Genomic DNA, 16151 nt, shown 5'->3' on the forward strand with positions numbered 1-16151 from the left:
ATATAAATATATATATATATATATATAATGAAAGTACTCCAAAGAGTAAACAAAAATATATATTATCATCACATTCCATGAATCAGTAACTAAACATTCTCATCAGATGACTATGTATAGATTGATATATCTACCTTGGCATAGTAGTCTTTCCACACTCTACGAGCTATTTGATGTCCTCCCAAATCAAAAGCCTTAAACTTGATTTTCCCAATACTCAACTCCTCTGACGTAGGGTACTGTGTTGGCTGGTGTTGAACTAATCTCTGCAATATTCCATTACCAAAACCCAGAAGAAAAAAAAAAAAAAAAAAAAAAAAAAAAAAAAAAACAAAGAATATCAAGCCAATGGTAATCAAACTATACAAAAGCCTACCAACCATTTGTTTGCTTAGAATCACAATTTAAAAAATAAAAATAAAAAAGCTCTTTCAGTCTTAAGTTTTGTGTTGTTGTGACTTTCGAAATTTATAAATCTCACAGAAACCAATACTGATAACACGAGCAAAAAAATACTACTAACTATCTTTAATCAGAGACAGTTTGAAATTCCCTCTTTTTTTGTTTTTCTTTTTCTTTTTTAATGATTTTCCTAATTTTCCTACCTTCCAAGAAACCAGGCAGAGCTTTGTACAAAAAATAAAAATTCAGGGCTAGCACAAATATGCTTCCTGTTGAGTCAAACACTTAACACATAATCACGTCTACCTCCTAAAAATCTATTATCCAAATAACTTTCTTTCCGTTTCCAACATTTTCTCATCAACCAAAACCTTCAATTAATTACAAAATATAAAAAATATGCAAATTAACAGCTAGCTCAATATGATACCCTACAAAGCTCTAATACCCAACTCAAAATAATTTTTTCCTGCATTTTCTAATCAATCAAACACACCATTTAACAACAACAAAAACAAAAATTAAAATTAAAACCTCAATACACTCAATTTCCAATACCCACTAAAATATAAGAACCTAACACCTAACACCCAAATCATAGTCTTTTTTCTTTCCTGGCGGTTTCTGATCTATTAACCACAAGGTCCACATCATTTGATTGCAATATAACCCCCCTTAAAAAATATTCATACTAAAGCTTTATAATATACCCAACATTCTAATAATTTCTAAAAATCAAATACCCAACTCAAATTCATTCCTTTTCCCACATTTCCTCAAAAACCAAAGCCACAACTTAATGGAATAAATATATAAATAAATAAAAACAACAGGATTTGTATTCTTTCATTTCCATTTATTACTATTCAATTTCTAAAAAAACAAAATTTAAATTCAAAAATCAAAATGAAACACCACAACACCATCAAAATTGAAACTTTCCCAACATTGGCTACTCCTGGTGTTTCCAATTGAGATGTCCAAAGTTTAAATCCCCTGAACCCCAACTAGTGAATTATCAAAAAATTATTATTAACCAAATACTGCAATTTTAACAAACCAACACAAATTTCCAAACAAAATTGAAACTTTCCCAACATTGGCTACTCCTGGCGTTTCCAATGGAAATGTCCAAAGTTTAAATCCCCCCAACCCCAACTATCGAATTATACAAAAAATTATCATTAACCAAACACAGCAATTTTAACAACTAACACAAATACCCAAAAAAAAAAAAAAAAAGCTTTAAACTTGACATAGAGGGTAAAAAAAAACTAGGGCACAAATACCCAGATTTCATTTCCCAGAATTATAATAGTGCTTCCAACTTTAACTCAAAATTCCAAAAACAAAACAAAATACTACTGCCCGTCAGCTGATTTTAACAAATACCCAAATTTCATTTCACAAAAAATATAATGGTCGAAAAATTAAAAATTCCAACTTTAACTCAAAATTTAATACTGATATTCAGCTGATTATAACAAATACCCAAATTTCATATACAAAAGAAAATACTTTTAGAAGCAACATCAAATGAAAATACAAATCTCAACAAACTTCCCTAATTGTCTTTCTGTAGCAAACTAAGCACATAAAATTTAACAAATAAAACCCAAAACTTAAAATTTAAAACTGAACAAAAAAAAAGGGTACCTCGTCTTTGAGCATATGAAGCAAGGTGGTTTTACCAGCGTTATCAAGGCCTAAGAACAAAATCTTAGCCTCCTTTTGCCACAACCCTAGCGAAGCTAAAACTCCATAGAACCAATCAAACAAAAACATGGTTTTTTTTTTTTTTTTTTTAGTACCAAAAATCTCCAAGATTTAAAGCTAGTGCCACTCGATCTGATCGGGAGCGCAGAGATAGAGCTGGGTTCTTGGCGTGGGTACTAAACTATGAGGAATTTTTTTTTTGGGGGGTTTGAGGAATGTAGCGTGGTGACTGGCTGGGTAGGTTTGAGAGTTGGTGTCTTGGTGAAATATGAAGTGTGGGGTTTGGGGCCTTCGTGAACCGGGTTACCGGGTGGGGACTATTGGAGCAATCATTCCAATCAATGAAACGACGTCACCTATGAAAATTTGTGAACCGATTTTCTAATTAGCACAAGAAATAAAAAATAAAAAATCACCATAATGTCATATTTGCATAAGTGACCACATTTTATTAATTGGGAAGAATAGGGATGACAACTTCAGCAGTCTTTTGGTAGACTTAATAATTTCCTATAATGGAGCGAGTATGATACAAAAATGATAAGGTAAAAAACTATTTTAGTTAAACATGGCAAACGATCAGGTCGGATGAATCGGGTTGCGGGTCAAAATGTGTTGGGTTAAAAAATGGTCATTTTAAACGGGCTGAAAAAGGGTTGAGCCAATCGAGTTGTGAACGGGTCAAGCCAACCCGTATTTTCACATGAAAAAAAATTAAACTAAATAAAAAAATAAATAAATACCAAATTTTTAGAGAGAATAAATCAAATTTTCATATTCTTCCAATTCTGATAGTTTTAGGCATGACTAAAATTCTTTACAGTCATGACAACAAAATATTCTATGTTAATAAATCACAGCCAGAATGTTTATAATTACAAATTTACAACTTGAGAGTGAGATAAATTCTAAGGAGCACAAAAAAGTATATATTTTAGGTTTACACATTTCAGATTCAAAGTTCATTAATGATGTGGACTTTTGGACTTTTTCTTTTACTTTAGTTTTGTTTTGGGCTAGTTAGACTTAGTGTTAGTAACTTAGTCTTAGTATTTAAATTAGTGTTAGATGTTTAGTAGTATAGACATGTAGTTGTAGATACTTTTGCCATTAGGGACAAACATAAGGGATGAAAAAAAAGAACTTTTTTAATAATTTAAGGATGACAAACAAATTTTTGGTAAACTTTAAGGAAAGATTGTAAAACATTTTCAACAATTAGAGCCGAAAAAACGAACTTTTTAAAGTTTAGGGATGGAAAACAGATTTTTGGCAAAGTTCAGAGACCAAAATAATATTTTATAAAAAATTAGAAGATTAATAAATTGCAAACTACGACCCTAAAATTTGGGATAATTTGATTATGTCTCGTAAAATTTCAAAATTTTGATTTGCATCATAATGTAATTTATCGTTTGGATTTGTTTCCTTCTATCAATGCACTGTGTTGAACTGTCCATTAAACAACTTCAAACATTGAGGTTACAAAATAAAAATAATCCCAAACATAGATGGTGTAAAATCAAAACAAATATAAACATAGAGGGTGTTTATGGGGTGCCAATCTTCACTTAAGACGGTTAGGCATGACATATTAACAAAAGGGAATAAATCTAAAAAATATCTAACATTAGGGGAGCATATCAAAATTTTAAAATTTTAGAGGACAAAATCAAAATTACCCCAAATTTTAGGCGTGTAGTTTTAAATTTAGTCAAAGTAGAAATATATGTAGTTTTTTTTTTTTTTTTTAATTATGTAAATGGTGAAAAAAAACATAATATGTAAAATAACTTAATATATGTTATTATTAGAAATGCATAATTGTAGGGATCAGGAACACTAAAGCTTTATGAACAAATTCAATGTATTTGATCGATACAACTAATTTATAAGGAACAAGAAGGCAATCCACAATGGGAAGACTAAACAGATAGATTCAAAAATCAAGATGAAATCTCTAGTTGTATTTGACTTGAATAGGCTTTCACCGAGGTACACAATAGTTTTTTGGAAATTTATAATACTTTCTCTTTTTTAGTAGAAAGATCAGATCCCCCTTCCCTATGGGAAGGCCCCATTTTATATCCCCAAATCTCCTCTCTTTCTAATTGTGGATTATCATGTTGGATGTTAGAGAATTTTTGTCCTATCAGGCCCTTTCCTCCTTCCTCTTTACCATGAAAGGAGACTTTTGAAGAGTGTTTACTGTTCAAGCTAGTCATTCATCGTATAATACGGTCGACATTATGTAGGAATACTTAATTAATGCAAATATAACTGTAAGAACTTAATTAGTAACGATCCCAAACTGGTCTTGGGTTCGTACGTTAAAGGCCCAAACAATAAAATTTGTAGAGCGTGGGTGTTCAAGAACTAGATTAACTTTTAAAAATAAAATGATTCAACCTCACGTTTATAAATGGATTAGAACCGATATAACAATTTGTTTTTCTTTGAAACAAGTACAGTTCTTTGGTTTCTAAGCTTTTTTCCTGAGTGTTCTTTGTGTCTTTTCTTTATGTTTCGATCTTTTTCTGCATGCTTTTCTTTCATGTTATATACTGCCATTTTCATACCATCTTCACCACACACGTGTAGGTTGGGTACAGGGGATCTCTTTTTGTCCTATCTAACACCTTTTGAAACCTCCTACTAGCAGCTGTAAGGCTGTTCCATCACTGTTCAGGCATCACCTCCACATTAATGCGGCCAGAGAGTTGGTTGAGAGGCAATTAATGTGGAGGCAGCTGTTGTTATAGATATTTGTTTGCCTTATCTTTCTTACCCTTGGTCCCTTATCCCACCTTTAGTGGTGACGTAGCTCCGAAGTATGTTTGTAACAAGATGGCATTCTAATCGTCCTCGGACTCATATTGCCGAGAAGGATTTTGTCTTCGGACGAATACTGAACTCACCTTTTGTGATATTCACTCTTCCTTTCGTTTGGTTACCCCTACAATCTGATATGGGCCTCCTCGGACAGATTTGCATCCTCAGATGAGCCACAGGTCCAATTAACTTGACTTTAATAATTTTAGTGACTAACTGGCCCCCACAATAACTATTACTTTGGACTCTGTGTTGTCTTTTTTGGATACTCGGTGATTATTCTAGGCAATGTTTCTCTCCTCGGTTATACTATTGTCTAGTTGTCCTCAACAAGTGGGTCCTTGGCTTACATCAGCGAGAAGGCCTGAATTACTCTTCGGCTCCCTTGGTCTTCTGGCCTTCGACCATAGGATTTGGGCCGAGCCTAGATCTTCAAATTGATGTTTGATAGGCCTTTCTCGACCTAGGGTTTGTCTGGTGGAAACATTCATCTACAATAATGTGTTAGTAGTCTAGTAGTCTAATAGTATGTCAGATGACTCAATATATGTATTATTAGAGATACATGTGCATCTCAAACTATATAATTTACTTGTAGTATGGACTATGGAGTATGTAAGTTTTATTATATTAAAATACAACATTATGATAAATTATTCAAATAATTAAAATAAATATTAAATTTTAGTTTAAATTTCTTGAAAATTAGATAATAGAGTACCTGAATTAACCTATCCTAATAATTAATAGGGTTTTACTAATGTATGCTATTAGGGTATATGTTAGTTGTGGGGGCCGGTTAGTCACTAAAATTATTAAAGTCAACATTATGATAAATTATTCAAATAATTAAAATAAATATTAAATTTTAGTTTAAATTTCTTGAAAATTAGATAATAGAGTACCTGAATTAACCTATCCTAATAATTAATAGGGTTTTACTAATGTATGCTATTAGGGTATATGTTAGTTGTGGGGGCCGGTTAGTCACTAAAATTATTAAAGTCAAGTTAATTGGGTCTATGCCCCATCCGAGGATGTAAATCTATCCGAGGAGGCCCATATCAAGTTGTAGGGGTGACCAAACGAAAGGAAGAGTAAGTATCACGAAAGGTGAGTTCAGTATTCGTCCGAGGACAGAATCCTTCTCGGCAATATGAGTCCGAGGACGACCAGAACGCCACCTTGTTACAAACATACTTCGGAGCTACGTCATCACTAAAAGTGGGGTAAGGGACCAAGGGCAAGAAAGAGAAGGCAAACAAATATCTACAACAACAGCTGTCTCCGTATTAATTGCCTCTCAACCAACTCTCTGGCCGCATTAATGTGGAGGTGATGTCTGAACAGTGATGAAGCAGTCTTACAGCTGTTAGTAGGAGGTTCCAGAAGGTGTTAGATAGGACAGAAAGAGATCCCCTGAACCCAACTTACACGTGTGTGGTGAAAATGATATGAAGAGGGCAATATATAACATGAAAGAAAAGCATGGAGAAATGGGATCAGAACATAAAAAAGAAACAGAGAACACTTAAAAAAAAAGCTTAGAAACCGAAGAACTGTACTTCTTTCAAAGTAAAACTAATAGTTATATCGGTGCTAATCCATCTATAAACGTGAGGTTGAATCGTTTTTCTTTTAAAGTTAACCTAGTTCTTGGACACCCACGCTCTACAAATTTTATTGTTTGGACCTTTAACGTACAAACCCAATACCAGTTCGGGATCGTTACAAATTGAGTCCTTACAATTGGCGCCGTCTGTGGGAAGAGCTTGATTTAACTTAAAAGAACTCCAGTGTAACGTTTATGATGGAGGAAGCAGGTCCACACCATTATGCAGCAGGACCGCATCAGGAAGATGCCAACCCGCACCAGGCAGAGTCAAGGGGCTCCCAGCATGGTAATCCCCGCCGGAGTCCCGAACGGAGGGAAGGCCGTGAGGGGAGTGTGCGCACAACTCATACCACCAAAAGTCACTCTCGTGGGAAGAGTCATGTCTTCCATGCAAAGCATGACGAGAACCTGCAACGTGAGATTGCCAATTTGAAAAGAGAATTGCATCACACCCGACGGAAACGCTCCCCACCTGGCTCCGAACAATTATCTGAGGAGACGGATGGAGCTAGTTATAGGCGGAAGTCAAGAACTCCGCCTAGTGAGACATTCTCCTATGAAGAGGAGCATGGCCATCGACATAGGCGCAAAAGCCCGCCTAGCAGGGGCTTGGGTAACAACGCCATGAACAAAGCATTGAGCCAAGTTTCCAAATCACCCTTCACGAGGAATATAGAAGATGCAGTTCTTCCTCGGCGATTCCACCAGCCTACGTTCACCCTGTATGATGGCCGGTCAGACCCAGTAGAACACGTTAGCCATTTTAGCCAGAAAATGGCTATTTACTCTAGGGATGAGGCCTTGATGTGCAAGGTTTTTCCATCAAGTTTGGGTCCAGTGGCGATGAGATGGTTCAACGGCTTAAGGGTCAATTCTATTGAGTCCTTCAAAAAGCTGACCCGGGCTTTTGGCGCTCGCTTTATCACATGCAGTAGGGTTCCTTGGCCTTTGGGATCCTTGCTGACTATGTCCATACGAGAGGGCGAGACTCTCAAAACTTATTCAGATAGGTACTGGGAAATGTTTAATGAAATCGAAGAAGAGCACGATGATGTGGCCATAAGTACTTTCAAAGTTGGCCTCCCAGCCGATCATGATTTAAGGAAATCCCTGATGGGTAAACCTGTTACCAGTGTACACCAGTTGATGGACAGGATTGATAAGTATAGAAGAGTAGAGGAGGATCAACTTCAAGGAAAAGGAAAGGCTAAGGTAATCCCTTAGGAGATGAGGGATTTCAGGTCGGACCGTTATAACAGTAACCGACCCCGGAAGGACTTTGTCAGGCAGTCGGGTTCTGCGGACACCTAAGTGGTTAATGCAGTGTTTCGAGAGTCGGTGCAACAGGTTTTGGAGAAGATAAAGAATGAACCCTTTTTCAAATGGCCAAACAAGATGGCGGGAGAGCCTAGGAAACAAAACCCGAACCTATATTGCCACTATCATTAGGATCATGGGCACACGACGGAAAATTGCAGGAATTTATGGGACTATTTGGAACAGTTGGTCCGAGAAGGGAAATTAAAGCAATTCTTGCATCATTCCAGTGGTAGGGCAAGCCAAACAGGCTCGGAGATGCGTGGGGATGCTTCTTCAAGACTCCCCCTTGGTACGATCAACGTTATCTTTGCTGCCCTAGGGAGGACTAGATCTTGCCCTTCCAGGGTACTGTCGGTGTACCGGCCTCCGGCCGAGGATCATTGCCAAGCGTCGAAGAGAGCCAGGGTGGACGTCCCCTTGATTCTGGGCTTTTCGGATGAGGACGAGATTGGGACCATACAACCCCATGATGATGCTCTGGTGGTCACGTTGAGGATTGGTGGGTACGATGTCAAAAAGGTGATGGTAGATCAAGGTAGCGCTGTGGATATAATGTACCTAGATTTGTATAAGGGGCTAGGTCTGAAGCCAGAGGACTTAACAGCCTACAGCTCCCCTCTAGTGAGTTTTGAGGAAATGATGGTCGCTCTGAAAGGACTGATCAGGCTACCAGTGCAAGCCGGAATGGATGTGGTGGAGGTGGACTTCATTGTCGTAGACGTTTTTTCTCCATACACGGCTATTATGAGCAGACCTTGGCTTCATACCCTGGGAGCAGTCTCATCTACTCTGCATCAGAAGGTGAAGTACCCATCCGGAGGCCAAGCATTGGAGATAGTGGGAAGCCAAGTGGCAGCTCGACAATGCCTAGTAGCGGCTATACAACATCGACCAGAGGCAGAGACCTCGACTACAGCCGATAATGAATTATAGCAATTAAAACCCCCAGCATTGCCCTTAGATATGTCAGCCGACAAGGTAAGGTGTGAAGATTTGGAGAGGGTAATTGTTACTGATGATCTAGAAAAATTCTTCCAGGTTGGGGCTAAGTTGCCTTTGCAAGAGAAGGAGAGATTGCTGGAGTTCCTTCGAACAAATGTAGACGTGTTTGCATGGAACCCGTATGAAGCCCCGGGTGTGGACTCGAATTTCATTTGTCATCGACTCAACATGAACCCCTCCGTTATTCCCAAGAGACAACCATCTCGGCGACCATCGAAAGAGCACGCCGAGGCTGTCAGGAGTAAGGTGGCCAAGCTCAAGCAGGCTGGGGCTATCAAAGAAATTTTTTATCCTCAATGGTTAGCCAATATGGTGGTGGTAAAAAAGAAGACAGGAAAGTGACGAGTGTGTGTGGACTTCACGGATCTCAATAAGGCTTGTCCCAAGGATCCATTTCCCATGTCGAAGATAGACCAGTTGGTGGATGCAACTGTGGGTCATCCTAGGATGAGTTTCTTGGATGCCTTACAAGGATATCACCAATTACCGCTAGCATCGGACGATCAGGAGAAGACTGCTTTTGTCACCCCTATTGGAAACTACCATTACAAAGTGATGCCTTTCGGTTTGAAAAACGCCGAATCTACCTACCAACGGATGATTACTAAAATGTTCGAACCACAACTAGGCAGGAACATTGAAATTTATATCGATGACATGGTAGTAAAGAGTAAAGTGGTGTCCGAGCATGTGGAAGATCTCGCGAATATCTTCGGAATACTGAGAAAACATAAGTTACACTTGAATGCTTCAAAGTGCTCCTTTGGTGTAGGCTCCGGGAAGTTCTTGGGGTACATGGTGACTCATAGAGGAATTGAAGTGAACCCAGATCAGATTAAGGCCATTAACGATTTACAAGCACCTCGGAATCCAAAGGAGGTGCAGAAATTAACTGGAATGACTGCTGCGTTGAACCGGTTTATCTCCAGGTCAGTCGAGAGGTGTCGTCCCTTTTTCCGTTTATTGCATAAATGGCAAGGATTTGAATGGACCGAGGAGTGTGCTGTGGCATTCCAACAGTTGAAGGAATACCTGTCCAGGCCGCCTATCATGTCTAGTCCTAAGGTGGATGAGGTATTGTTTGCTTATCTGGCAGTTGCCCCTCATGCAGTTAGTTTTGTCTTAATACGAGAGGACAGTGGCGTCCAAAGGCCAGTTTACTATGTAAGCAAGTCCCTTCATGAGGCCGAAGTGAGATACTTGTCATTGGAAAAGGCCATCTTGGCAATGGTCCATGCAACAAGCAAACTTCCGCATTACTTTCAGGCCCATACTGTGGTTATCTTGACCCAGTTACCTCTCTAGGCCGTACCTGCTCTGTGTACATCCTGAGACATCAAAGTCAATCCTAGAAGAGCTGCATGAAGGTATTTATGGAAGTCATACAGGGGGAAAGTCCCTATCACACCAGGCCATCATACAAGGATATTGGTGGCCAAACATGCAGAAGGAAGCACAGGAGTATGTTAGAAAATGTGACCAGTGCCAAAGATTCGCTCCAAATATCCACCAGCCAGGAGGAATTCTTAACCCACTCTCCAGCCCTTGGCCCTTTGCTCAATGGGGGTTGGACATTGTCGGCCCTTTTCCTAAAGCCATAGGAAACAAAAAGTATATGTTGGTCAGCATAAATTACTTCACTAAATGGGTCGAAGCTAAACCCTTGGCTAACATCAGAGACATGGATGTTAAGAAGTTTATTTGGAAGAATATTGTCATGCGATTTGGAACTCCCCGCACTCTTGTCTCGGATAACGAGCTTCAATTTGATAGCAAGGCCTTTAGGCAGTACTGTTCAGACTTGGGTATAAGAAACAAATATTTCACTCCGGTTTATCCTCAAGGGAATGGGCAAGCTGAAGCTGTTAACAAAGTAATAGTCAATGGACTTAAGAAGAGACTGGATGATGCAAAAGGAAAATGGGTAAAAGAATTGCCACATGTTCTCTGGACCTATCGAACAACGCCCCGACGTTCAACGGGAGAGACTCCCTTTTCCATGACCTATGGAACCGAGGCCGTCATCCCTCTGGAAACTGGATTCCCAACGTTAAGGACCAGTACATTTTCCTCGAACAGTAACGATGGGATGTTGGAAAAAAGTTTAGACTTGATCGAAGAACGAAGGGAGAGTGCAATGGTCCAATTGGCATATTACCAACATAAACTCAAGTAAGTTTATGATAGTAATGTGAAGCTGAGGCCACTAGTCGTGGGAGATCTGGTGCTGAGGAAAGTTCTGGGGACCACTAAGAATCCAGCTTGGGGAAAATTGGGGCCTAATTGGGAAGGGTCTTATCGAATTACTTCAGTAGCCAGAATAGGGGCCTACTATCTGAAAGACCTAGATGAAAATGCTGTACTTCATCCATGGAATGTAAATAATCTCAAGAGGTATTATTATTAATAAAAGTATTCCAGTTTGAGTTTTTCTTTTAATGTATGTTAACCACACATCCTGTGTTCCCACACTCTATGATATGTATTGAAGTGTTAAACAGAAATTAAGTTATGTCAGGTCCTCGGATCACAAACTTAGTGGAAATTAACACCCTATGATATGTATTAAAGTGTTAAACAGAAACTAAGTTATGTCAAGTTCTCGGATCACAAACTTAGTGAAAATTAACACCCTATGCTATGTGTTGAAGTGTTAAACAGAAACTAAGTTATGTCAGGTCCTCGGATCACAAACTTAGTGGAAATTAACACCCTATGATATGTGTTGAAGTGTTAAACAGAAACTAAGTTATGTTAGATCCTCGGATCACAAACTTAGTGGAAATTAATACCCTATGATATGTGTTGAAGTATTAAACAGAAACTAAGTTATATCAGGTCCTCGGATCACAAACTTAGTGGAAATTAATACCCTATGATATGTGTTGAAGTATTAAACAAAAATTAAGTTATGTCAGATTTTCGGATCGCAAATTTAGTGGAAATTAATACCCTATGATATGTGTTGAAGTATTAAATAGAAACTAAGTTATATCAAGTCCTCGGATCACAAATTTAGTCGAAATTAATACCCTATGATATGTGTTGAAGTATTAAACAGAAACTAAGTTATGTCAGATTTTCGGATCGCAAACTTAGTGGAAATTAATGCCCTACAACATCTACTGAAGTATTAAAGAGGAATCTATGAACGTCATTTAATGTACAATCGAAGTACTGAAGACCCAATTTTATTCAATTTTTGAACTTTCTATAAAGTTTCAATTGATTGGAAAGAATACGTGCGTATCTAAAATGTCTCCCTGAGACCCTGCAGTATTAATGCTTATCATCCATTTTTAATTGCCAATTGGTGATGTTTATAAGTAAAACTTCCCCCATGCAAACAAAGGGTAGTCAAAATGAACCCATCCAAATTACAATAACACAGTGAACAAGTACAAAAATAATATAAAGCAGCAATAGCGATAAGAAAATAAACATAAGAGTCCTTACAAAATTTCTAATCTGATTACAAAACAAATCCTATTTTTTCAATTTAAATTGGATCTTCGGGGCCTGGCCGACTGGTTTGTCTGCCTCTGAGGTAGTGACTTCCTTTATATCCTTAGTAGCTCCCCCAGTTGGCAAGACTGTGGAAGCCAAATCCTGTTGAAAACTTTGGGAGGCCACCTCTGCCTCAGAAACAGTTGCAGTCTTGTCCGAGGAGGCTTCTAGAGGGGCAATACTCCCTTTAGCTGGTTCTGGCTAGTCAGGAGGAGGAAGACTTGGAGGCAAAACCTCCTCATTAGGATCAACGGATGAGGGAGTGGCTTCAGCCTGATGGGTTGGAGGAGCTGAGGGGCGGATTGCCTCAGGATAGAATACATTCTCCGGCCTCCTTAACTCGAACGAAGCCTCAACCCCAGCTCGGTTAAGGGCCTCATCCCAAGTTTTGGCACAGTAGATACGGCACACTGCTGGCACCTCGGCTCTCAAAGCCTCCTCAGTCTCAACTATACCGATCTCATAGCCTCTCTGCTCAGCTTCATTCATTGCTTGTTCGGCCTCGGTCTTTGCTTTCTCGGCTTCCTCCCTGGACTTTTCAGCTTGCTCCCTCAGCTTTTGGATTTCCTCTGAGTGCTTCCTAAGAATTACAACTTGTTCTCGAGCCTTCTTCAGTTCGGCATTCGCCTCACGCAAGTGGTTCCCCTGGTTCTCGCCCTGCTTTTGATAGCCTTCCAGGGCCGACTCAGCGCTCTTGGGAGCTTGCTCCTCAGCAAGTAACTTTTTCTTCGCATCGGCCAAGTCCTGTTCGAATTTGGACAAAGTCTGTACAGCCGTTGCACGTTTCTTCCTTTCATCATCTAGCTGATTGGAGCAGATATTGAACATCTCATCCAGCTTGAAAGTATTTTGGATAATCTGTAGGGAAGAGGTTAACACTATAGTCAGTAAAAAGTACATATTAGTGAATAATGATCACAAAAAGAAAAAAGAAAAGGGTCAGCTTCTTACCATGCCCAAGTATCTTTTATTGTTAAGGATGAGTTCATTTTTCCTCACATTCTTTATCTCGGCCATATCTCTTGGGAGCAACAAGGCCTCCTCTATGGCCGAGGCTATGTGGCACCCTATGCCGCCGTTGAAGTGCCTTATAGATGCATCATCTCGTAGGGGCTCCCCGACGTGCATAGGTACTGGCAACCACACTTGTGGTTTAGAAAGTTGGGGATCAGACCTCTCCTGGCCTCGCGGAGCTTGGTGTCTGATCTTTTGCTACTTGGCAGCTCGTTGGGCATCCTCTTCGAGAGTAGGACGAGACTTGCCAACGTCTACCACCTCCTTACCCTTCTGCTCCCTGCGCCTTTTTAACTCGGCGGCATCAGGACGGGCTGGCTGAAGAGGCTGATAAGAAGGCTGGTGAGGAGCAAGAGGAGGAGACCTAGTGGGAAGAGATGGAGTCTGGGATTGTGTTGATTTTGCCGGTGCATTCTTCCCGGGCTGACCTTCCATCAATTCCATCAAACTTCCTTGGGGCTTCCTTTGTATCCCCATCTCGTCAGGATCTTCTTTGAAGCGTATGGATTGATCAAAAATCTCAAAGCTGTTCGAGGAGTCAAAAAGTTCTACAACTTCTTCCTCTTCTTCTTCCTCTTCCTCTCTCTCTTCCACTTCCTCTTCTCTGAGGGTAAGTTGGGATGAAGAGGCTCCTGCCGAGACGTCGGCCACGAAAAGGGGCTCAATACGGGTTGTATCTTGGGGAAGTAGAACACCCTCTGGAACAATGAACCCCTTAAAGGCAACACTGATATGGTGAAGCCGAGGATCGCGAGCTCTGATCATGCATTTAGGCGCCTGGAAAGCAAATGATAGGGGGGTATAGTCGAGGATTAAATGTGCTGCCTGGAGTTGGCCGTTAGTTTCGTTCACGTATATCTCGGCTTTCAATACCTTATCCAAGCTCGCCTGATTGACTAACCTAAGGTTAGGCTTTGTGTAACGTCTATCTGCAAAACCATTGAATTGGAGTGAAGCGTTGTTAGAGATAGGAATACCAAGACTCAAAAAAAAAAAAAAAAAATGTACATGTAAACCAAATGTTATGAATCTATGACTACACTCCCACCTGGTACTCCTTCCACCGTGGGGCATGGCAGACCATCGTGCCATTCCCCAGAGAAGATAAGGAAATCCTCTTTTAGGTTCTTATTCGAAGTGGGAAGGCATTGAATCAGCCTCACCTCGGGATATCTCGACTTGAGATAGTACCCCTGCCCCTTCAAGTGGTGGAGATTGTACACCCAATTCACGTCATGGTGGGTCAGTTTTAGGTCCATCCTCTCATTCAAAGCATCTATACTTCCCAGGACCCTAAACATATTTGGGGCACACTAGGTAGGGGATAACCTAAAGAAACTAAGGTTGCTCCTAGTAATACTACCCATGGGGATGGTCATCCCACCTTCTATGAAGGCAATCATGGGAATAACCACTTCCCCTGTTTGTCTAGCGTCAACCCATTCCCCTTGGGCAGCGTACCTCATACCCACCGTAAAGGGGATCCTATACTTAGAGCGGAAATTTTTGATACCTTCCTCGGACTCAACTAGACATCGAAACGTACTCTTCTTTTTCCCCATTTTACTAAAGGATTTAGTAGAGAAATTAATGAGTTTAAGATAAAAGTGGTAAAGATTTTGAGAAGACTTACAGGTTTGAAAGAGGGACCTCAGACAAGATTTGAGTATTTGTAGACGCTAGGAAAATGACGAAAAAAGAGAAAGGCAGGTTCAGTGTATGAGCTCTAGAACTGTGTGGTCACCGAAGATAAGAAAGAGAATTGATTTGAGAACGCCTTTATAGTCGTGTAGAAATTATGAGCGGTAAAATTCCCGCTCGCGAAATGAGATAGTCCCCCTACCGTTTGATTTACATCTCACCGTTGAACGTGGGAGACAATGGCGTCGCCAAAATTTAATGTTGTCAAGATCGGGATGCTGAAGCGTCAAAAGCATGCCACAAAACAGGAATGGGTATGGGCTTATGACATCAAAATCCATCTTTTCTCCCGAAAAGTCGAAAAGCAAGATTTTGAAGGGCTATTGTAGGGGCTGGTTAGTCACTAAAATTATTAAAGTCAAGTTAATTGGGCCTGTCGTCCATTCGAGGATGTAAACCTGTCCGAGGAGGCCCATATCAGGTTGTAGGGGTGACCAAACGAAAGGAAGAGTAAGTATCACGAAAGGTGAGTTCAGTATTCGTCCAAAAACAAAATCCTTCTCGGCAATATGAGTCCGAGGATGACCAGAACGCCACCTTGTTACAAACATACTTTGCAGCTACGTCACCACTAAAAGTGGGATAAGGGACCAAGGCCAAGAAAGAGAAGGCAAACAAATATCTACAACAACAGTTGCCTTCGCATTAATTTCCTCTCAACCAACTCTCTGGCCGCATTAACGTGGAGGTGATGCCTGAACAGTGATGAAGCAGCCTTACAGCTGCTAGTAGGAGGTTCCAGAAGGTGTTAGATGAGACAGAAAGAGATCCCCTGAACCCAACTTACACGTATGTGATGAAGATGATATGAAGAAGGCAGTATATAACATGAAAGAAAAGCATGGAGAAATGGGATCGGAACATAAAAAAGAAACAGAGAACACTTAAAAAAAAGCTTAGAAACCGAAGAACTGTACTTCTTTCAAAGTAAAACTAATAGTTATATCGGTGCTAATCCATCTATAAACGTGAGGTTGAATCGTTTTTCTTTTAAAGTTAACCTAGTTCTTGGACACCCACGCTCTACAAATTTTATTGTTTG

At 39.8% G+C, this 16151-nt stretch overlaps 2 protein-coding genes across 3 annotated transcripts in view; both read right to left on the reverse strand.

The window, feature by feature from the left end:
- The window catches only part of LOC126716864 (GTP-binding protein SAR1A-like), a 35147-nt gene extending 32781 nt beyond the window's left edge, over window positions 1–2366 (reverse strand). The window contains exons 1-2 of one of the 2 annotated variants that reach the window (XM_050417871.1): window positions 2059–2366; window positions 135–266 (exon numbers count right to left, since the gene is read on the reverse strand). In XM_050417871.1, coding sequence (XP_050273828.1) covers window positions 135–266; window positions 2059–2187 — 261 coding nt within the window. In that variant the 5' untranslated portion in view covers window positions 2188–2366. The remainder of the gene's footprint in view (window positions 1–134; window positions 267–2058) is intronic. The other variant, XM_050417872.1, reaches the window with a different exon arrangement.
- Window positions 1–16151, reverse strand: part of LOC126716857 (GTP-binding protein SAR1A-like) — a 73060-nt gene that overhangs the window by 52769 nt on the left and 4140 nt on the right. The window lies entirely within an intron of this gene.

This window comes from Quercus robur, chromosome 3 (assembly GCF_932294415.1).
Source record: "Quercus robur chromosome 3, dhQueRobu3.1, whole genome shotgun sequence".
NCBI lineage: Eukaryota > Viridiplantae > Streptophyta > Magnoliopsida > Fagales > Fagaceae > Quercus > Quercus robur.